At 35.9% G+C, this 23,713-nt stretch overlaps 3 protein-coding genes across 3 annotated transcripts; 1 reads left to right on the top strand and 2 right to left on the bottom strand.

Moving 5' to 3' along the window:
* The first annotated feature begins 9,350 nt into the window (after positions 1-9,350).
* On the top strand, positions 9,351-10,928 carry LOC137733137 (UDP-glucosyltransferase 29-like). Its single transcript, XM_068472297.2, has one exon. The coding sequence runs from the start codon at positions 9,428-9,430 to the stop codon at positions 10,808-10,810; it is 1,383 nt and encodes a 460-aa protein (XP_068328398.2). The 5' UTR covers positions 9,351-9,427; the 3' UTR covers positions 10,811-10,928.
* A 3,988-nt stretch (positions 10,929-14,916) lies between these two features.
* LOC137735725 (uncharacterized) lies at positions 14,917-16,034 on the bottom strand. Its single transcript, XM_068475167.2, has 4 exons — positions 15,731-16,034; positions 15,453-15,563; positions 15,246-15,326; positions 14,917-15,113 (listed from the first exon to the last, which is right to left on the bottom strand). The coding sequence occupies exons 1-4, from the start codon at positions 15,950-15,952 to the stop codon at positions 15,039-15,041; spliced, it is 489 nt and encodes a 162-aa protein (XP_068331268.1). The 5' UTR covers positions 15,953-16,034; the 3' UTR covers positions 14,917-15,038.
* Positions 16,035-17,550: 1,516 nt separating this feature from the next.
* LOC137734014 (cell division control protein 2 homolog) lies at positions 17,551-21,904 on the bottom strand. Its single transcript, XM_068473256.2, has 9 exons — positions 21,720-21,904; positions 21,283-21,325; positions 20,996-21,180; positions 19,887-20,007; positions 19,269-19,442; positions 18,841-19,004; positions 18,592-18,679; positions 18,395-18,448; positions 17,551-17,940 (listed from the first exon to the last, which is right to left on the bottom strand). The coding sequence occupies exons 2-9, from the start codon at positions 21,289-21,291 to the stop codon at positions 17,851-17,853; spliced, it is 885 nt and encodes a 294-aa protein (XP_068329357.1). The 5' UTR covers positions 21,292-21,325; positions 21,720-21,904; the 3' UTR covers positions 17,551-17,850.
* Positions 21,905-23,713: the final 1,809 nt, after the last annotated feature.

Below are 23,713 nucleotides of genomic sequence, written 5' to 3'. Positions count from 1 at the left end.
AGAGAACGCCTGAAAAGGCTTAGAAGAAGCAGTTTTCTTGCGACATGACATAGATAACTCATTAGTACGTAATAAGCCATGTAATTTATCCAAGGAAGTAGACAAAAGATGAAGTAAAATCAAATCAGTGAAATATTCAAATTCATCATGAAGGCCTGCAAGGGTTCCTGCAATGAGATCACGATCTGTAATAGAGGCTCCAACAGCAATGAGAGAATCAGAGATCTCCTTGATTTGCTGAAGGTAATCAGACATTGACTGAGTGCCTTTCTGAATATTCTGAAGTTGGGAAAGCAATTGATGAATATGCGCATCCGAGACACCACCAAATCGCTGCTTAAGTTTGAGTCAGAGACCACAAGCAAAGAAGACACCAATGGTGAACGAAATGACTTCTTCAAAGGGAGTCAAATTAAAACAGATGAGCAGATTTTGGTCCTTCTCATACCACTGCTCACAGGCAGGATTAAGCGAACGATCTGGCAGAAAAGGTGATAGACAAGGCTTAGTGCCATCAACGATACCAATAAGCTTGTAACAACGAAGGATCGGTGCAAATAAAGCACGCCATGGGAGATAATTTGAACATCGGAGCTTGATCAGAACCATACTGCTGATATTTTGGATCATGAGAAAAACATAGGATTGGGAGAAATTAGGGATTAAAGAAGAAGAATTAGGGTTTATAGTAGGCACCGACTCAATCGAAGAAGATGATTCGAAAAGAAACGCCATCAAGATTCAAGATTAACAAGTCAGAAATCTGAATTTGAGTATAACAGGTATCAATCATCATGCCAGAAAAGAAGATCAAAGAAGAGCGAAAGATCTGAGAAGAAAGATTCAACGGGATCGAAGAAACCGTAAAGTGGTTGGCAATGGTACCATGTAGAAACTAAAGATATACTGTTTCTGAAAATACCTCTTTCATTTCATTTAATGTTAATAATATTACAATGATGATTCAGTATATATACATATAGGCAATATACTACTCTCACAATTACATTTATACCCTTGACTAATCTACCAATTTACACGTGAATTATAACAACCATCTAACTAACTTGATGACTCAATACTTGCCTATTTAGACATGCCCTCCTCATCTTTATAAGGGCATGGGGTGAATGATAAGCACAAATTGTACTACTTATTTTATCCCGAAAAACGACATTTTGTAGTGATATCTTTGCTTTAAGTTGAAGTTAGGACATGTTTATGTATTTTTGGACTTAAATGAAAGAAATTTCATGGTTTTATGTTTTGATGGCCAAATTAAGGAGATGAAAAAGATCCTATTATTTTCTTTTTTTGTTTGTCGCACATGTTGGCTGGCATATTGTTCATGTTGTGATATGATTTTATCATAATAATGTTATGTAGTATGACAAATTAAGAGAAAAGTAGAGCATTTGTCTCACATAGGATTCTTCCTTATTCTTTTCATCAACACATGACTAGCACAAGTAAGGGTTGGCCTACTTTTCATTCAAACCTACAGAAAAGAGGCAAGTCCATCTTTAATCCAATTTTTCTGGAGCTCCAGCCACCGACAATCTAGCAGCAGAGGAAAAGATTTCAATCGAGCAAAGATCAAAGAAATATGGAGAATCAATCTCTTAATTCCATCTTCAAGTCAGGGGTCTTCACCAAGAGTATAAATATGAGAATTTGGATGCTGAGTTGGTTCAGTTGGTGTGGGGATTTGATCACTTTCAGAATTAGAAGATGTCCATTTGGGAAAAATACGATTACTGTTTCGAAACAACTAGGGAATCGAAGAGGGCAATATAAAGGCTACATCTGCAGCGATTAAACCCAAGAGGCACAAGGTAATAAATTGGTGATTAAGTCCTTGTCGGTTACGGAAAGTAAATGAATCAAAAAGGGAAGAGAAAGGAAGAAAAAGGAGTGGCTGCTTGGCATTAATTTGGAATATTTTGCTGATCATTAAGGATCATTGAAGAAGACATCGGCAGAGAAAATAGAAGAAAGCAGCGGCAGAGGAAGGGGATTTTTCAGGCTTTTTCTAAATTAAATATTCTTCTTATTTCTTATGAATTTAATAATATTTCCAATTATGTTCTGTAACTAATTTCTTTTCGCTAGGGCTATAATGTAGCCTAACTATGAATTCTTAATTTCACAATTTAATTATTTATGAATTTTCATTCAAGTTGCGTATCATTTTGATGTGCTTATGAGCTTGATTTTAATCTTAGTGATTGGCCACCACTTTGGTTTGAGTTAAGTGTATTTGATGCAAGTTAACGCACATGCCATGTTGTTAATTCGATTTTAGCGTCTTGCAAATGGTACCATGAATTCCTTGATGTAGATGTCATACACTAGGTTTCATGCAGTCTCTTAAGTAGTTCTCAAATTGTTAATGAACTCGTGTGTGTATAGTAATCTAGATGTCATAGATTGTTAGCACATATAAGTATACATAGTAATCTAGATGCCATGGATACTATATGAATTAGAGGAACTAGACCGTCAATTTGGATGATTGCTCATTAATAATTAACTGTAAGAATTGAGTTAGATTGGTTATGGTGAATCGGATGCTCTAGTGTCTTTCGCAATTGATTTATAATTTGATTTCTTTGTTGTTCTTGTCATTTATTTAAGCTCATTTGATTTTTGTTTACGTTTACAATTTCAAAGTTCTTTCTCAAATCATCAATTTTTCCATTTCAATTCAAGTGCAATACAAATTTAGTTAGATAATTAGAATTATTTCAATCTTAGTTGGAACGATCTAGTGCTTGCCTACTATACTACTTAACAATTCATACACTTGCAAGCATTAAAATTTGGACTTAATTGGGTTGATTTCGGTTAATCTAATTTTGGCAACAGTGAACCACTCCTTGGCAGGCATGTTGCTTTCCACAGCAACGGGAACTTTGGAGGTCCAGGCAAGTCCTAATGAATAGGCCTCATCTTCAAGAAAGAAAATGGGAAGGTTGAGGCCAACCCGAGGGCGGTGAAGGCCGTTGAGACAGTGGCAAAGAGTGACAATGCCCTCTCTAGACTCACATGCAGAGCGTGATTTAGGAGCCATTACTAAATTCGAAAGGTGAAGAAAGTAGCTAGAGCTAAATCAGGGAAAGATTAAAATTCGAGAGAATTTGGTGGCTCTAAGAATAAAGCTTGTTGAAGGTAATGGTCAAAAAGAGTAAAGTGGTGGTTATATAAAGGGCAAGTAGTTAACGTTGGGAATCACGGGTTAGTGCAAAGGTTTATTTAAAATGGCTATGTTAAATGGCACTAATACCTAGTTTCGACAAGCATTCAATTTTAATCATTATCAATGTCATGATTAGCAGACTTAATAATGATTAAAAGAGGCATTATTTGGGTGTATATTTAATGTTGAGCTCTATACAATTAAAGATCCAGGCATGCAAAAATCAGAAAAGGATTAGGCTCTAATAGTTGGCAGCCTAAGATGAATTTAAAATCATTTTTTGGCAACTGATAGGCAGCAAGCCTATATGATAAATGACAAGCGACAGAGGGCAGCTCACCCTCAGCAAAAAGTACTTTTCCATGGCATGGGTAGATGATTAGCAAAAGCTGATGATGACTCATCATGCTCTGGAAGCCATCACCAAAAAGGAAGGCTTGGACAATTAGGGTAGAAAAGTCTATAAAAGCAATGAAGGGCACAAGCTTATACTCTCTCACAACCAACCAATCAAGCAACTCTTAGTACACTCAACAATGAAACCAGAAAAAGCTTTAATTTGTTCACCCCTTGTCCATTTCAAGTCACAAGTCCACCATAGAAAGCTTTCTTTTGTCCAGTTTTAGAAGCTCTGCTACCATTCCCTTTGTTGTAGTATCAAATCCCTTTAGTAAACCTCGTTTATATTTCATTTTCCTAGATTTCAATCACTGTAATATACAAGGAGAGGTGTCTGCAAGAGGACGAACCTTGCCGGCCAAGGTTGTAATCTTGCCTAAATCTCCTTTATTTGTACTTATCTAAAATAAATCTATTGTTTCTATATCAACTACTCTTGTTTCTATGCTATCGGCCTAACAAAGGCCCCACGAAGGCACCTTTCAAACTGATAAACGTATATTGCAGAAACCAAGCAACAAACTCTGCCTGACAAGCAAGACAAGGGGAAGTTATGTAAGGGACAAATCTAGCCCGAACACTAACAAAATTATAACGTAACCCTAGTACTGAATCTTATGAAGAGTGAAGTAGTAGATTTTGTTAGTACGTGTAATAATTCTCAGTTTTTAAATATTTACCAAAAAGAAAAGAAAGGTATATTGACATGTGCAACACAAAAGACGGTTGACTATTATGAGTTAGCAATACTTTTACATATGCAATTACATCTTTTATGTATGCAATTACATCGTGTTTAAAATGAAGCTTCCAGGTATATTGATTTGTGTGACACAAAAGACAATCGACTATATGAGTCAGCAATACTTTTATGTATGCATGTCACGCCCCGGATCCGGGGTCAATGGGAAAAATCTCGAACCCAAATCCGGCGTGCAAGCTAAAAATAAAATTAAATAAAAGGAAAGTGAAAATGGGTGGAAAAATATGAAATTCCTCTTATAACAAGAAATCGATAATTCTTTACAAGACTAAAATAAGTTAATACAAAATTCTATACTCACACTTAATCCGATCTCATCCCGTCTACCCTTTTTGACTGTTTAGTTCTTAAACCTGCATAACAATAGAGGGGTGAGCTTCAACAACTCAATAGGGACATAACCTTATCAGAGTAAATTGATAATATTAACTTAGTGTCATGAAATCATATAGCCAAATATCAAATCATTATTGATAATAATGCATGAATGCAATTGAACCTCTTCACCTATCCCCCGTTAATTTATATAATATAACACACGAACCTGCACGTCCCATACCATGCATTTTACCCCTGCAAAGGTCGTTCGAATGTTCTATTATAGAAACTAACCCCCATATGATACCCCAAGTTCATAAACCCCTTTTGCTAGTCATCTTATCTAATTCATTGATCTCCAGCCCAAATCACCCACATCGACAATTCTCGTCGATATCCTATTCTACTGTGCACATCAGGCTCGCCGGGAACTGGTTTCACAATGAATAGATTCAACTACACAAAATATCCTTTCCAACTACCATCATTTCCATACTTCCAATTTGAACACTGAAATTCAAACCACATCAATATGAATGATGCACAAATGATGTCATTTTATCTTTCACATGTATCACAGCATATTCTCAACGAATAACGTTTCAGCCATAATTTTATACCCAATAACAAATAAACAATTAACTAAAGCAATTAGCCAATTAAAATCCAACCATATAAATCAACCAAAAAGATCAAGAATATTATAGCACTTCACGAAATTTAATAAAATCAATTTCTGTAAAGGTCTGCCTTATTTCCCCTACCTGAATTCCAAAGCATTGCTCCGACCCTCTATTACAAGAGTCCACCATCTCGATCAACTCCCGTATGATAGAGTACCATCTAGAGCTTTCCCTCAAACCATCAATATAAACAGCGTCAAAGCCCTCACCATTCTTGAATTGGAAATCTCAACCACAATTATTTTCCTCCACACCATCACATCTTCCCTAAACCTAACTAAAGCTTTGCACGCCATAACTCCCTCCTTCCTTGTTCTTATCCCTGCCTTCTATTTCTTCTTTCCCATGCAACTTTTACTTTGCATGCACACTGCATGCATGTCACGGTTTTGTTTTAAAACAATTATCAAGAAGCTACTCCTATTTATAGTCGTAATATGGCGGCTAAGAGAGTCCTCTAATTGGTTCAAAGGGGCGGCCCATGATGGCTTTGGCTCCAATTGGATAACCAAAGTCCTTGTATCAACAGCTCATGCTAAAATTTCAAGAGTCATACACACCTGTCCATTGTATGCAATTTTAATGCCACCTCCAGCTTTAATCTCGTGTATCTACAAAGCTATAATAAGCTTACTCGTATATCTACAAAGCTATATGAAAACATTGTCCTCCAGCTCAAGTTTGTAGACGTGTACCAATACGGCTAACTACAAACACCAAACTAAGTGCTCAGCAAACAAAAGCTAGAAAAATAAGTTGTATATTTATATGTAATAGAATAAATATATAAACATGTAGTTCAACGGATAAAAACATATATACATATACAAATATATATGTATATATACACACTTTACCTTCAAATAATCGTATAAATATATTTTCTAAAAGTACGGATTCTTACAATGCAATTACGACACCTGAACACCAACGAAAAATCTAGGTCTAAAGTAAGCCATGTAAAGAAGAAGAGAGACATAATAATGATTAAAAGAGGCACCAAAATTTTAATTATTATCAATGTCTTGATTAGCAGACATAATAATGATTAAAAGAGGCGTTGTTTGGATGGATATTTAATGTTGAGCTCAATACTATTAAAGACCCAGGCATACGAAAATCAAAAAATGATTGGGCTCTGACAGTTGGCAGCCCAAGATGAATTTAAAATTGTTTTTTGGCAACTAATAAGCAGCAAGCCTATGTGAGAAGTGAAGCTACAGAGGGCAACTCAACCTCAGCAATAAGTACTTTTCCATGGCATGGGTAGGTGATTAGCAAAAGCTGATGATGACTTACCATGCTCTGGAAGACATCACTAAAAGGGAAGACTTGGACAATTAGGCTAGAAAAGTCTATAAAAGCAATGAAGGGCACAAGCATAAACTCTCTCTCAACCAATCAATCAAGCAACTCTCAGTACACTCAACAGTGAAACCAAAAAAAGCTTTAATTTGTCTACCCCTTGTCCATTTCAAGTCGCAGGTCTACCATAGAAAGCTTTCATTTGTCCAGTTTTAGAAGCTCTAACCATTCCCTTTGTTGTAGAATCGAATCCCTTTAGTAAACCTCATTTATATTTCATTTTCCAAGATTTCAATCACTATAAAATACAAGGAGAGGTGTTTGCAAGAGGGCGAACCTTGCCAGCCAAGGTTGTAATCTTGCCTGAATCTCCTTTATTTGTACTTATGTAAAATAGATCTATTGGTTATGTATCTTCCATTAAACCATATGTCATTTTTAACTAATTTCGTTCAAGTTTTAGTTATGATTAACCCTGTTAAATTAACTACTCTTGTTTCTGTGTTGTCAGCCTAAAATAATAACTAAGAAATTAACTTAAATGACCTTGAACTACTTTATAAAGGAATATATGATATTATAAATAAAACTCCTTGGTCAAAAGGCAAGAATAGAACTTAATACAGACTTAACTCATCTGTGAACAATCCTAATAATCCAAAGGCATATTGATACGTATGACACAAAAGACGATCGACTACTATGAGTCAGCAATACTTTTACATATGCAATTACATCGTAATACTTATGTTTAAAATGAAGCTTTCAGGTATATTGATATGTGTGACACAAAAGATGATCGACTATATGACTCAGCAATACTTTTATGTATGCAATTACGACACCTGAACACCAACGAAAAATCTAGGTCTAAAGTAAGCCATGTGAAAGAAGAAGAGAGACGCAAATTGAAGGACCATTCATTCTCAGCCGCAACAGCAGCAGTAGATCCAAAGCATCTGTGTGCATATATTCCAACAGAAAAAGCACATGTGTGGTGTGCTTTTACAACTTACCTAATACGGCTATATTGCTATGTAATATTTCGTGTCAACAAAACGAGAAAGATTTATAATATGTTGCATTAAACAATGTTTTGTGTTAATAAAATAAAATTTGTGTAAATCTTTGTTGTAAATATTTTTTTCATAGAGTGAGACTTGATATAACGGACTCGCATATATTGAGAGGAGAGAAAAGAAAAATAAGTCTCTCGTTTAAAAAAATTTATTATATATAAATCATGTTCTAGAGTTTGCCAGATGCTTCAGTTATAAAAATTAATACATATCTTTATTTTATATATGCGTCATGTTCTAGAGTTTGCCAAAAGATACAACCGCATCATGCACGGCCCCCTCCTCTACGTGCCGCTTCACATGCTAGACTTCAAGCAGCTTATATTTGGTTTGTATTATCTTGTGTGCCACCTCACTGCCCACCTCTATCAATATCGATCTTTTGTTTATGCAACAGAGAAAGAGATGGTCCCATGCATGATGCGGTTTTATCTGCTTTACATTCTAGCAAGGTGAAACGCTGAGGGAGAGTTGCCACCTCCTCATATGCATGATGCGGTTTTATCTGCTTCAGTCCTATAGTCTTAAAAGATTTTTTTTTTTAATGAACAGTGTCAGACTATATTTTGTACCATTTTCAACCGATCAAAACATAGCTCTTTGACAAAAATATCAATCTTCGATCAAATGGGACTATTTTTTAGCCCCTCAATAATTTATTATTTTAATTGAATTAATATGGTTAACTGAGTCAAATTACCATATTAAAATAAGGTTTTCGGACATATTTTGTACCACTTGTCCTTAATAGAATGTGAAGAATTGAAATAAAATAGGGTAAGATAATATGGAATGGTGAAAAGGATGTCAGAAATGGTATAGAAATGGCTTAGGTATTAATAGGAAGAAAAAAAAAATTAGAATCTTTTTTTTTTTTTTAATTTTGCTTAAAAAAAAAAATTCAAATTCCAACTGTAACCTGACATCAGCTAGCTTGGTGGATAAGATATAGTTGGGTGGGACCCACAAGCCCTTTGGCCTAGCCACCGGTTGGAGACGGTTTTATATTTTGGCCTACGGCCCTTTGGCCGGGTCAATTGGAGATGGCCTAAGCACTCACAGCATGCAATAACAAATATTTAATTAAGCTGATGACAAAGATTGAGTTTAAAATTACTTAATGATACGATACTTAAGCCATAATTACGATATTGTGAAACATAATTATACCAACCCTGAAACCATAATTACGATACTTTGAACCGTGAAACCATGAGTACAATGCTTTGAAACCTTGAAACCTGGTTCGAGATTAGAAGCAACTTTTTATTTTTATTATTTTTTGACAATTATTAAATAACTTTCATCTAGAGACGGAAGAGTATTTGATTTGAAACGTGATACCTAACTATTTGGACCATTCATCACCTCTGATTAGAAGTTTAATTCCACTTAGAAGAGTACTATGTGAAAATTAAATGTCCAGCTAACTAATTGAAGGAAGCCAAGTTTAAGCTGCTTTTTTCTTACTTCATTGGCCATATATGTCTTTTTCATAAAACTTAAACCGCAAATTCCTACTACTTACAGGAACCATCCATATGAAGGTTCCACATATTTCTTCAAATTCTACATATCTTGCACCATATAGGTATATATATCCACCAAAATTTAACGTAACTAGGGGCCTACAATCATCTACAACCAACAACAAAAAAAGAGCCAAATTTAAGGATAAAAAATGGTTTATTCTGATCATCACAGAAGCATTAGCATCCTTATGCTTCCATGGTTAGGTCACGGCCATATTTCTCCCTTCCTAGAGCTAGCCAAGAAACTCACCGATCGCAGAGATTTTCACATCCTTATTTGCTCCACGCCGGTAAATCTCAGCTGCATCAAGCCCAAACTCCCGCAGAAATACTCTCACTGCATTGAGTTTGTGGAACTTCATCTTCCACACGATGAGTTGCCACCTCACTACCACACCACCAATGGCCTCCCACCCCATCTCATGCCCACTCTCAAAAAAGCCTTCGACATGTCCAGCGATAACTTCTCCCAAATCCTCAGTACCCTAAAACCAGATTTGCTCATATATGATTTTCTCCAGCCATGGGCACCCTCCCTAGCTTCGTCGCACAACATTCCGGCCGTCGAGTTCTTTACCACCAGTGCTGCCGTGATTTCATTTTCTGTTCACCATCTCAAGAACCCTAATGTTCTATTCCCTTATCCTTCCATCTATCTTCGGGATTACGAAACTAAGAAGTTCAGCAGTGTGCTGGAATCTTCAGCAAATGGCATCAAGGACGTAGAACGCGCACTGCTGTGCAGTGATCGGACTCGAAACATCATTTTGGTAAAGACTTCTAGAGAGATTGAATCAAAATATATTGATTCTCTCTCAAAGTTAATGGAGAAGAAGATTGTGCCCGTCGGTTCACTTGTTCAAGACCCAATGGATCAAAAAGTCGATGAGGAATCGTCGATCATCAAATGGCTAAACGAAAGGGAAAGAGCTTCAGTCGTGTTTGTGTCCTTCGGGAGCGAGTACTTTTTGTCCAAGGAGGAAATACAAGAGATAGCTCTTGGATTGGAGCTTAGCCGAGTGAGTTTCATTTGGGTTATTAGGTTTCCTAAGGAAGAGAAAAGTACCAGGGTTGAAGATGTTTTGCCAAAAGGGTTTGGGGAGAGGGTAGGGGAGAGGGGGATGATAGTGGAGGATTGGGCCCCACAGGCAAAAATATTGAAGCATTCTAGTGTTGGTGGGTTTGTGAGTCACTGTGGATGGAGCTCGGTGTTGGAGAGCATCAAGTTTGGTGTTCCGATTATAGCCATGCCTATGCAACTTGACCAGCCATTAAACGCCAGACTGGTGGAGGAGGTTGGCGTTGGTGTGGAGGTTATAAGAACCGGCGGAGGAGGCAGTTTACGACGGGAAGAGGTAGCGAAGGTGATCAGAGATGTGGTGGTGGAGAAAATTGGAGAGGGTGTGAGGATAAAGGCATTGGAATTAAGTGACAAAATGAAGAGGAAAGAGGATGAAGAGATGGATGGGGTGGCGGACGAGTTGATGCAAATTTGTACGACGACAAGGGAATCAACTAGTACTGACTTTTGAAAGCGAGAGATCGATGTCCACACTTGCAATGATCAGTCTTATGATTTTGAAAGCTGCCATAGTCTGCTTTGTAAAATCGTGTTTGTATATGTTCTTGATTATTTAATCATTATAATAATTTTTGGTGGTCTATAATTCATATATCTGATCTTACTTAATAAAATAAGACTTTATTATTGTTATTTGTAAGTATCGTGTATGTTATGTATCTAATAAAACAACATATTTTGTAATAAATAATACTTGTGTGAGAAAAGAGAGGGACGGCAGAAAGAATGGAAGAAAATGGGGCCAGCTCCAAAACTAGCCCATGAGGTCTTGTCTTTAAAGCTTGAAATGCCCAGCACATCTTTGTAGAAGGGCCTAACTACATAAGTACCATCTTTGCTGCTAAAAAGCCCATTAATCATGAAACATGCCACTCTGGTAAGTACCAGCTTTAATGATAAAGACAAAATAAATGGTAAAGTGAATAGTACCAAGATTGATTTTTTAGTGTAAAAATATGATTTTTCGTTAAAGCGAACAATACCGGAAATTTTTCATTAAAGTTCCCCTCATTTATTTGCCATAAATCAACAACTCATCATAAAAACTTGAAACTTTGACAATAACAAGTTGAAAGACTCACGAACGCCTTACATTTAAAATTACTGAAAAATTCACTCATTTGCTCACTTGTTTGTCCAAAAAAAGATTTGCATAGGATTATTAACACAAAGTATCAAAGTTCTCATAAAATAACAACTAAATTAATATTAAGAATAAAGTAAAGTATAGAACAAAATCGACCCATCAATAATCATAATTAAAAATCAAAATATTATTAATAAGAAAAGAGTAGAAAACACCCTTGTAAAAAGTTGTCAAAAGCTCCTAAGCGGAGATTTCCAATGTCAAAAACGTTCTACCTCTTAAGGGCTCCAACCTCGGCCGATGAATAGAATAATAAATTTGAATCCTATTTAAAATAAGTCTGCCAAAAATTCTGAAAATCCAAATAAAATAATAAACTAGGAAACACAATTCTATTTATCAATAATCTGGGCAGCCACAAAATCCACACATTTTAGGACCAAATCTGCTCCAAATACGGCCTGCGAGGTGGGGTTGGAAAGATAAAGGTGTTCCCTACAACTTTGTAGAAGAAATTTTCTTCAAAAAAAAGTCATCTTCAATGACTTATAAGCCTAAAACATCAAATCTATCAGCACTACATGATCAACCTTCTTTATTCTCGATGATTAAACAGCTAAAAAAATAAAATATGAGATTTGAGACAATCAACTAAGAAGACAAACGGACCCACTCCAATTGGAATTACTCCAAAATTTCTCCTTTTAATCACTTTTTGCCCAAAGTAGATTCACCTATCCTATAATTGAAATATGCAACAAAGTATCAAAAATTTATCAAAATAACAATTAAGTTATAACTAAGATTAGGTAAAAATATAGAATAAATATCGACTCATCAGGATTGGTACTTCTAGTTACACAATCACTTTCTTATTATAATATTAGCTGCAACATTCCCCCCTTGAGTGTAGAACTAAATAAGTTGTTCCATTAAGCCTTCAGGCAAATGTAGAAGCAGTTGATGAAGTCTTCTTGTCAGGAACAAGTCATGCATACGTGAGTCTCACAAGTAAGGATGCACTTAGGAGTATAGTCTCACCAAAACCTGGCTATGGTAAACTCAATGGGACAAACTCTTAGTCTAAGGAGAAGAAAAAAAGTGAGTTAATACAATGTCGATGCTTGAGATGATCAAGTGATGGTAAACGCACATGTCAAGGGTATGACCAGCCAAATGGGGGTGACTTGTTAAACCACGTCAGGTTAGCAAAACCCCAACGGGAAATAGTGTTCCTGATTCAAGGGAAAAAAGTACATTAAGGCCAAGTGAATATATTATTGAATACTCTCCTTGAGATCGTCAAAACTCCCTGTAAGAACTATCATGCAAATTGTACTCATATATGGAACTTTGTATTCTACAACCTCTTCAAAGGTCTCACTTTGCACCTAGCGTACAGATGATCATGGGTAGTTAGACTGGCAACTAGAACACCATCAAAATAATGCTCGAACCTCAAGCCAAGAAATGGATGAGTTTTCCTAGATCCTTCATCTCAAATTATGACATCGGTTGTGAGTTAGCTTTCTCATGCTCTTCTAGAGTCTTAATGAGATTCATGTCAACGACATAGGTTATAACTCTAACAAGTCTAGAATGACTACTTTAGAGAACACGCAAAGGGTACATATCCCTGATTGATCAAATGCTCACTTAGAAAGTGGACACCTAGATCAAATTGAAAGGGTGTTCCATAGTTTAGAACTATTAGAATCAGTCTAAGTTCCTCACGAAATTCTATTTCCATATCATAATCCCATGGTGATACGCTATAACCAAATTCATAATGTTGTGATCAATCACGGGGCAAATGAGAGAAGTCTTGCGCCAAAAACGTGTCTAAGCACATTTCATTCATCTCATCCCTTTTCCTTATGCATGCATACCCATTTGGTGATGTTGACACTACATGTCCAAATACTCTTTGATAAGGAATCTTGGATTGTTTCTTTCCATTTGGCCAATCTGTTTTACGTTGTTATTTTCCAACAGAACATGGTTAGGTACCATTGTTTTTCATTAATGTCGGTAGCTACCATATAAGTGAAACATCATCAATAATAATCTTATTCCAATTCAACATATCACCCAAACTAGTATAGTGGACCAAGAACTTCTTGTCTTGAGAGCAAGGCTGGTTCGGGTTGGGATCTCGAACTAAAACCCCAAAGCCCGAATCCTGAACCAATCCTTATTGGGACGAGATTTCAAAATCCGAAACTGACCCAAAATTTCGGCATTCCCGAAAGTCTTTCAAGATTCCGATATGATTTGGGAAATAGATCAACTACGAAGCAAGGGTGTTCCCCTCCTTTCATAGAGAAAGTTTCATACATATTGCTTCCTTCCTCTTCCGATAAGATTAATTGACATGCATACTCAAAAATTTAAGTTATTCAAAGTGACAAATCCAAACCAAATCCAATTGCAGAAATATAATTTTAGAAACAATTAAAAGTTCAGAAATCCCAATTTTCACAAACCCTAAAAATCAACCACAGGAAATAAATTAATTCGAGTCCTAGAAATTGTCGGCAGTGGCGCCCTAACGACGCCTCTTCATGAACGAGGTGTCTCGTCGTATGAATTCTAGGCGAGGATTTGCTATGGTGAAACCGAGACCGAGACACTTAGTCCAATTTGGACTTTCGAGAAAGAGAATCAAAGTTTGTGACCGGTGTGGGTGGTAGATTTGTGATTCAGGCAAGGATTTGGATGGTGTGGCACTCTCACAGTGGGAGGACTGAGGAGGAGACTAGTCGAGAGAGAGATTTGGGTTTGGGTGGAGAAAGAGCGAAGCAAAGTGGAGAGAAAGAGACAGAGTGATGACAAGTGACTGGAGAGAGTTTTAACAATAAATTAATGATTGAGATTAAATCTTAACCAATTCCAACAGCTTATAATAATTAGAGTTGTATATTTACTAATATAATTTGATTAAAAATATTATATATATAATTTTTGGTTAAGAATAAGATTACCGAAAGAAGGCATATTGGATCCCAAATCCCATGCCGAATTTTTTGGGATCAGTTTGAGATTGGTATTGAACGGTTCGGGATTTTTGGTTCAGGATGTTTTCGGTTTAGTTTTAGGATTTTTTTGGTTCGGTTCGAGAATTTCAGAATTTTTTTTGCACCCCTACTTAAGAGTAGGAAGTTGTTTCTTCTAGAACACTTCCATATGCAGAATTATCTCATGAGGTAGAGTGATTGAGATAGCGATCGAATAGCGGATTTATTTGTACATGATCTTCCTCCTTCAAAAAGTAAATTCTACGAACCGTTTGATCTGTCTCGCTGTCTATCCATTAAACATTCTTTGTTATTTCTATTTGTATTCGTCCTCATTAGTCAATTTTATCAATACAGCGATGTGTAAATTTACTAAATTTAGATTTTAATGTTGATTAAATATATCAGTTGCTAAATCATGCATGTCGTATTAAGATGTTGTAAAATTAGTACTTGCATGCATTGGTCTTTTAAAATAAAACTTTGAATAGTCTCTGGCTTGACACGATGAAACAAGAAATTTGAGCAAGAATGCAGGTTCCTCTTTTGTCTTTAATCTTTTACATCTGATAAATTCATAGTGTTGGTTTTATGTTCTTGCTCAGCTCCTCTAGCTTCTGCATCCTCAGCTTCTCACTCTCGGTCAACAGCTGCTAATTAGCAGATTACAACAAATTGTAAGAACAAGTTCCAAGTAGTGCAGAAGGCCGTGCATATAATACTAGTTAAATTTGTGGACTGGACAATTAACTAATAATAATTTAATTATTATGTTTAATTACCTCCATAAGTGTGCTTACAAGTTGAGCCTTTTCTTTGTTCTTTTCATTGAAGCTTTCCAGGGCTTCTTTGTATTCTTTTTCCTGCTTGTTGACAAGTAAAATAATGTTTATTTTTCATATACTTTTCAAGCATATATATATATATATATATATATATATATATATATATATATATATATAATATAGTAGATTCATGCCCTAATGCACCTTCTTCTGGCAGCTCAGTCCCAGCGGCTTCAGCTCTCGATTAGCCATGTCGATTTTCTTCCTTACATTTGCAAGTTCCTTCCTCATGGGATCTCCCAGCACTTCCAGCTCCTACTAGATTGTAAAGATTGTGCAATATATATCATAACTTCATCAGCAAGTGATCGATTTCTGTAAGACTTGCATCTCAATTAATTAAGAACATTCCCATTACACCCGAGGTCCCAATGTCGCATGCATAAAAAAGTAAAAATAAGAGTAGAGTTTGTAGAACCTACTTCCCAAATCTGCGTCAGACGCCTAGTTTCTTCCTCAGCGCGACCCAACTGAGCTTCAACTTTCTCCTTAACCTCCATCTTCTTCCTCTCAATCTCTTCCTCTCTAGCTTGGTACGCCGATATTGCCAGCCTCGAAATCTCCTCATCGTCGTTCTCCTCCGTCGACAGCCTCCCACTACTACTGGCAAAGGAATTACTCCCAAGGCTCTTCATTTTCTGCATTTGAATTGTTTGTCACTCACAGCAAAGTTTCAAATTCAATCGGCCTTTTTATCTCTATCTGCTTCCACCAATGAAAACCCCCCACCTCGTATATATAAATTCTACTCTCTCATACATGTATTGCAATTGCTTTTGCTTCAAACTTGTCTCTCCCCTTCCTTTTCTGGTAGACCTTCTCTACTCTTGCTTGCCTTTCACGACATGATTCTCCATCAAATCAAAGACAGGACGAATTGTAAATGCTCTTACCTAAACATGTTTGTATGCCTAACTTAACAATCATACCGTTTAACTGTTTTGACTTAATTTTCTTGGTCATTTGATCCAAATCTATGGGCTCCCATCATTATCTAAATGCAATCTCTAGAATAGATAACCATATGAGCACTTTCATGTAACGGAAAGGAAAGTGATTTTTGTAATACTATTTCTTTCTCGTGCAATCTAATCTTTTTTTTCTTTTTCTTTTTTTTATCTTTAGACTGAATAAATCAAATGAGAATTAAAACACATAAACAAGGTGAAAAATGCAGCAAGAGAAAATGAACTGTGAAAGTCATTACTATCATTACCTTATTAAAACATGTTCGCATCATGTGGCACTATACAGCGATAGATCAATCCACTTAAAATAAGACGTGTAAAAAAACCATCATCATTCAAACGTGTATGTCACATTTTTACTAAGCCATTGTCACTTCCATTCCCACGTTGCCACAGCCCCATAAAAGACTAAAAGTGTGTCTTCATTTTACAAGGTTAGAGAACACATTCCTTTATGTTTATACCAGAGTAAACTGTCATTTGACCCCTTGAACTATTACTCCAGTTGAAATTGATCTCCTGAACTATTTTTTTGGTAAATTAACCTCCTGAACTATTTGAAATCAGTCAACTGACCCCATGTCGGTAGATTTCATCCACTATTTCGTCAAATTCAAAGGAAAATTAGTCTTTCCCTCGTCAATTCTTATTTGTCAACTATAACCACCACTACATTTATGACATATGAAAACAAAATAATGTATAATGACAATGTGAGATGCTTCGTTATGTAATATTTTATGTTTTCTTATTATGCTATATGTTTTTATATTATTCTGTGTCCATGTGTCAAAATTGTTTTAGTTGTTATAGCTGTCAAGTAATAATTAATAATGAAATCACTAATTTGCCCTTAAATTTGACGAAATTGATTCCGCAATCTAACAACAGGGGTAAATTGACGGATTTTAAATAGTTCAAAGGGTTAATTTACCAAAAAAACTAGTTTAGAGTGTCAATTTCAACTCAAGTGACAATTCAGAGGGTCAATCGCAATTTACCCTTCATACAAAGGTTGTTGAAATGTCAAATTTCAAGTACGCAAAGAAACTACGGCAACAATTGGCTCAACATTGCTTGAAGCAAAACAGTGTATGAAGCAGCACCATATGACACAACAAAGGCAGACATTTGGCATCAATCATAACAGTTCAAAACACAGAATTTCCAGAGGAACCAAACAAACACCTAACAGACGCAGGGTCAGCCTGCTTTGGTAGCAAGATGAAAATGAGTTCGCATGCATTTCCGTTGAACATGTGAAATCGAAAACATATCCAAAGCAAACTCTCTTTTATATTCCTCGAAGGAAAATTGTTTCTCACAGGACATGAACTGTCAATTACAAGCTGTATATCATTAAGAGAAAATAAAAGGTAAAGGAAAGAACTGAGGGCAGGGCAAACTGTAATTCATAATAATATCTGCTGAAAGCCAAATCAACGAATTGGAACCATGTCTGCGGAATGAGGAGGAAAAATCACAAGCAACACACAAATTCTCATTCAAACAAAGTTCACAGGATGCTACACTATAGTATAAACATTCTCTGCCAGGATGTGAAGATGGGAGCATTATGGTACAAACGCAATATCTTTGAAGTACTCATGCTCAAGAGCGCTCCTGGCCGTAATCCTTTTGCTCGGATCCAAGCACAGCATTTTCTGGAACATTAAAAAGAAAATACTTAAACAATAGAAAACCGCAGTGCAATATATTCTTTTGTATCGTGTTTAGCATTCATTTTCTTCCTCTATGAAGCTCCTTCTAAATTTTCTAGATGTCATGTGCACTGGATTCTTTAAACCTTAGAAATTGACAAATCCTTCCTACTCGTCAATCTGTAATGTTGCGGGATTTGGCTCATTAAAAGAAAATACCTAATTATCATGTAGAACAACAATGGACAACAAAAACCATAGGACTTGCTTCCAGGCTTATTAAAGGTATTTCTCTTTTGAAAATACGGAAAATACTCTCGTAGTACCCCCCATATACCATTAGAAACACCTTTGTGGGATCAACTAGGACTTAACACCCACAATTTAATCACAGTGTAGGTGTACATATATGAACAGTTTTTCCCCATTGAGGTGCAGAAATTTAATCTGAACTTACAGAGAGAAGATCAACACCAGCTGAATCAAGATTTGGAACTACACTTGCCAAATCCTACAAAGTAAAGGATGCTTTACTTAATATTGTCAAAAACACAAAGGTTGACGATTTTTATAATTGGAGTAGATAGCAACTTTACGATCGGAGATAGCAACTTTATAAACGGAGTAGATAGCAACTCACATAAAATATATTACCTTAGCACCCCACTTGGGAAAGGAAGATCTAAAATCAGGCAAAGAATTCACTCCAGGCCATGTATCCTCCGTTGGAGTACCCGTGATTCTTCATATGAAAAGCAACAGTGTGAGTAGGATAGGATACATTGAGGATGATGAAATACATTACATGGTTTACAGACATCCGGATGCATATAACTTCCAGGAAAAGTACAACAAAAAAAAAACAAGGAAACAAAAGCATAGATTTGGTTGGGAATCTTTCACCTAAATATCTTGAACAGTTCATCAATCTCAGAGTCCCCAGGAAATAAAGGCCGTTGGTTTACCATCTCAGCAAATATACAACCCACTGACCACACATCAACTGGGGTGGAGTAATGGCGAGAACCAAGCAATATCTCTGGCGCTCTGTACCAGAGGGTCACCACCTATGCCGAACCACCATAATTAAATCATTTTCTTCAACATTAAAACACACACTCACACAAACCAATAGCTCTCAGATGTTAACATATCAAACAACCCAAATGTTTTAATTTCAGTACATGTGACTGCATCATGTTGATGTTGCTTACTGCCACATCTTTTTTTCACATTCAAATGCTATTGATTAAAATGTGAAAGAAAAGAAAAATATCCAAATTTTACTGCAAACAGCTAAATGTCATGATCTACTAGAGACGCATTCAGACCTCATGAGTAAATGTCCTAACAGGAATACCAAATGCTCTAGCCAGTCCAAAATCTGCAAGCTTTAGTGCATTGGTACGACGATCTATCAGCAGATTCTGGGGTTTCAGATCTCTATGAAGAACTCTATGTGAATGACAATAAGCAATGCCTCTGAGAATCTGGTAAAGAAACATCTGCAGAAAGAGGACACGACCAATTACATTCCATTGTAAGCTTATTATTTCAATTGTTTATTACATAACAAAAGAAAACTCAAAGACCAATGTAAGGTAACCTCAGTAGAAACTAGAATCAAGGATCACAAGCATACACTACTTGGGCTTTAAAAGTACTTGAAATCTGCTTTGCAATCTAAGAGAAGAATTGAACAGGTAAATAAATTAAAAAAAGTAATAGCAGGAACTAAATACAAAGCTTCCAGATGCTAGCCTAATATATTTATTTCGTAAAGCTAAATTTCTTAAAAACAATTAAAAAACTGCACCAGATATGAAATACTATTCTCTGACCACATATCTACCCAATGGACACCAATTATATCATTTAGAGGTTTCTAAAAGTAAAAATCTCTATATCACAGAATCACAGAGTTTAAAGTGCAGAAAGTAGTCACTCACTTTTATTTGGCGAGGGTCCTTTGCAAATTCAGGAGTAGAATCCATATGCTTCTTCAGATCCAAGTCCAGGTACTCAAAAACCAGATACAAGCGCTTCTCACTGTGCACTACATCCTGCAACCTGTCAAGCAATATCCATATGTATTTGTAAAATCTAAATAATTTTGCAACGCAACCAAGCTTTAAGGAAAGATGATAGATGCCTACAAAACCAAACCAAATTTCAAATTTTTTTTTTCTCAGTAGTATAGTTTGTTTTTAATTCAACAGAATGATTGTGTTTTAAACATCTCTAGAGGACCTATGTTGCACTATTTTATTTTTTGGGTGCTCATGCTGGGAAATCATGCGTTCATTAGACATTGAAAGAAATGCTAATTCCCTGGTCAAGCTCAGACAATCCAGGAAAAACAACATGGCCAGAGTGAAGTAAAACAATGGTGATTGTCAAGCTCAGTCACGCTATATTCTCCGGTTTTGAGAAAGTTTAGGATAAAGTTCAGTTTTTATCTGCATTGTGGGCATCATTATGCCAATAATCTAGAGGAATTTCACTCCTTAATTCGCTAGATTGGAAGGCAGCTATTTTATGGTTCATTTTTTCCTTTGTCATCTCTTTGGAGCTGTTAGTATTTTCCTGAGCTGTTGTTGTGTTTTTTTCTGCTCGGGTTGGTCTTCTTGACAAACTTCTTTCTATTTTTTTTTCTTTGTTTTCAATATAATCATATCCTTTTCACACAAAACAAAAAATAAAAAAATAAAAGTTGATTGATTCAGTTTCCGTTAAAAGGGAATACAAATAGAAAGAAGCACATGATACAACCAAAAGATAATTGCAGTCCAAAAATAAAATATTAACTTGAGATCAGTCTTAGATTGATAGGTCTACTTTTTTTCTCCTCAACAACAGGTAATACCTTCAGCAGTTCTATTAGTCAGAAAAGATGAATGCCCAAACATGTAAATTTAAGCTGTAGATTGGGAAAATTCATCAATCTCTTGATCAGTGAGCGAAATTTTGCTCATCTTCCTGTTCTAGCACTCCAATAATTATATCATAAACTACTAAAATTGATGAAATTAGTCCACATACACAATGAAATGTATACCTGACAATGTTCCCATGCTGCATTTCTTTCAAGAGGGAAATTTCGCGTATAGCAGTGCTTGGCACTCCCTCATCTTCCTGCTCCAAGCGAATTTTCTTTAAAGCTATAGTCTCATTAGTGACACGATCACGAGCCTTGTACACAACTCCATAAGTTCCTTCACCAATCTTCTCAACTTTCTCGTACTGCAAAACCGCAAACATCAAAATCATAGCAAATTCTATCGATACAAAAATAAACAATAATCAAAGATCAGAAGCCATAAAAATGGCACAACCATCACTAACCTGGTCCATACAGTCTCTCTGCTCAAATCCAAGCCTTCAAATCCTAAAGCAAATAGCAAAAGTACCCGTATCAATCGTAATTTTTAACTAAACAAAATCAAACAATCCCAGTTCACTAAAACCTGCTATAACCTCACATTTTCATCTTACAGGCCCATATCATTTCTCAAACACCTTCAACATTCGTACCGTGAAATCACAGTTACTTCACTACCCATTACACAACAAATCAACTATCAAATCAACCACCATTGAGCATACATTGCATTACAACCATTAGATCAACGCACAAAATCTCAAAAACCAATCATCAATACAAACGCAACAAATCAGTGGCTAGCGAGGATCAGCGAGCTCGATTTACAGAATTAAGCATCCACATTACGCAAGCAAGCAATTTCAAGAAGCAAAAGAGTAAGCATATAATAAGCACTTACGCAACGGATCCTCCTTTGAAACCCTAAGACTCCGATTCCTCTGTCTCCTTCTGTGCCGTTGTGCTAGTCCCGATTGCAGAAAATAGAGGAGGAGGAGGATGAAGAGAGCCCTAATTGCTTGGAAGGACTCCTTTTGTGTTTGGGTTCCACCACTTCTACAAAGTCTAGCTTTTATTATTTTCATTTCTTTTTTCAATTTCTTTTTCTTCTTTTACTTGCAACCTATATTAATATAATAAAAGAAAATATTTAATTTGGTAAACTAGATGGATGAGTGAAATTAGAGAATTTGCCTCGAATACGTACACGAATGATATCAAATTGATAGAAAGCGTCGGAAAGTTACCATTTGACCGTCGAAAGAGTGACCGCGTATAATAATTATATGTGATCATCAAATGATAATTGTATTACATACATGTAATTATGTAAATATTGTAGACAAACTCGAAATTGAATTTTTTTTGTACTAACACATAATTCTTCACGAAATGAAAAATAATAATTAAAAAGGTATATTGAGGGATTGGATCATTGGAAGATCTGCTGGGAGATTTGTTTCCATGTACGAATTTTAAAAAACGAAATAAAATATATAAGTAGACATTTAAATGAAAAGTTAAAAGCAAATAAACTAATAGAGAATTTAGACCATCTGTAATCATGCTTTTAATTTTTAATTTTTAAAAAATGAAATAAAATATATAAGTAAACATTTAAATGAAAAGTTAAAAGCAAATAAACAAATAGATAATTTAGACCATCTGTAACCATGCTCTTAATTTTTAAAACTATCAAAGTGTTATTTTAGGAGCTCTCTAAAAGAACTATACTCCACCGTTGAGTCATAATGACTAATAGGTGTTGGAACCAAACTTCCACATTGAGTAAGCGAATATGACCATCTACACAAGAGAACAAACAATTGTATTTAATCTAAGGTATCGGTTTGTTATCGGTCAAATGCCCTTCGATAGTCCAGTTAGTATAAACATCTTAGAATTTAAGCATTGAGCAAGAGAGCAAAGCCTGTCTTACCATTGACATGGCCTACATGGTGTATTTATATTAGTCACAAAAGAGTCATTTTAGGATATTGAATCTGTATTAAATCAGGAGAATATCCAGCATAAGATATTGTTGAATTATCAGAGAGATGGACTAAAGACACACTTCCAATTAGGTCTGGCAAACAGATCGTGTCTATCGTGTTTGTGTCGTTTTCGTGTAATACTTATTATCTTAACGGATTGTGTCGTGTCACACTCATTATCTTAACAGGTTTTTAACGTGTTGGGTCACTTTACCCGTTAACGGGTAAAGTGACCTGACCCGTTATGACCCGTTAAGAAAAATATATTTTTTTTCTTAAATTTGCACATACCACACATTGTCACATAAATATTACATCAAAACATTAAAACATATTTGTCGTTTAAGTACTACATCTACACTCGAAAATAAGAGCCTAATAAAAAAACATTCATACACTACTAGTCTATTACAAAATATTAAATGTGCAAGGATATGCAAAATGAAAGAGTTTTTGTTTTCAAAGTTGTGAAGCCTTTCTCAAAAGTTTAAACCTTGTCAATGGAACTCAAAGCTTGCATGTTATTCATTTTATAAAATCCTCAATTTTCATCGATCATCATGAGGAAATTGTAGTATCCCACATCGCCCGTGAGGGCTTGGTCTTTGGGCCTTATATATCCATGCCTGGTGCTTCAACTTTGAAGAGGCCTTTTGTGGTGGGAGATGTGGTCTGCGGACTAACACTCGGCCACAAGAACAAAACCGTGCGGTAGCTCTGCTGCGACATAGTCCAGAGGGAATGCCAAAGCGGACAATATCTTCAAGGTGGGAGACCGGGATGTGACAATTTGGTATCAGAGCCAGACTCACGGTCGTGGTGTGCCGACGAGGACGTCGGACTCCCTAAGGGGGGTGGATTGTAATATCCCACATCGCCCGTGAGGGCTTGGTCTTTGGGC

Source organism: Pyrus communis, chromosome 7, assembly GCF_041283825.1.
Source record: "Pyrus communis isolate YQ-2024b chromosome 7, ASM4128382v1, whole genome shotgun sequence".
Lineage (NCBI taxonomy): Eukaryota > Viridiplantae > Streptophyta > Magnoliopsida > Rosales > Rosaceae > Pyrus > Pyrus communis.
Note: the sequence above shows the minus strand (reverse complement) of the source record. Positions and strands in the feature narration are given on the sequence as shown.

What these genes read in the sequence shown, in the direction of transcription:
- LOC137734014 (XM_068473256.2), bottom strand. An exon ending in CAGCATGGGAACATTGTCAG is followed by an intron (nt 20,008 to 20,995) that starts GTATACATTTCA and finishes ATTGCTTGACAG; the next exon opens with GTTGCAGGATGTAGTGCACA. An exon ending in AGGACCCTCGCCAAATAAAA is followed by an intron (nt 19,443 to 19,886) that starts GTGAGTGACTAC and finishes CTCTTTCTGCAG; the next exon opens with ATGTTTCTTTACCAGATTCT.
- LOC137733137 (XM_068472297.2), top strand. Translation starts at nt 9,428, where the DNA reads ATGGTTTATTCTGATCATCACAGAAGCATTAGCATCCTTATGCTTCCA.
- LOC137735725 (XM_068475167.2), bottom strand. Translation starts at nt 15,952, where the DNA reads ATGCAGAAAATGAAGAGCCTTGGGAGTAATTCCTTTGCCAGTAGTAGT. An exon ending in GTCTGACGCAGATTTGGGAA is followed by an intron (nt 15,564 to 15,730) that starts GTAGGTTCTACA and finishes ACAATCTAGTAG; the next exon opens with GAGCTGGAAGTGCTGGGAGA. An exon ending in GACTGAGCTGCCAGAAGAAG is followed by an intron (nt 15,327 to 15,452) that starts GTGCATTAGGGC and finishes GTCAACAAGCAG; the next exon opens with GAAAAAGAATACAAAGAAGC.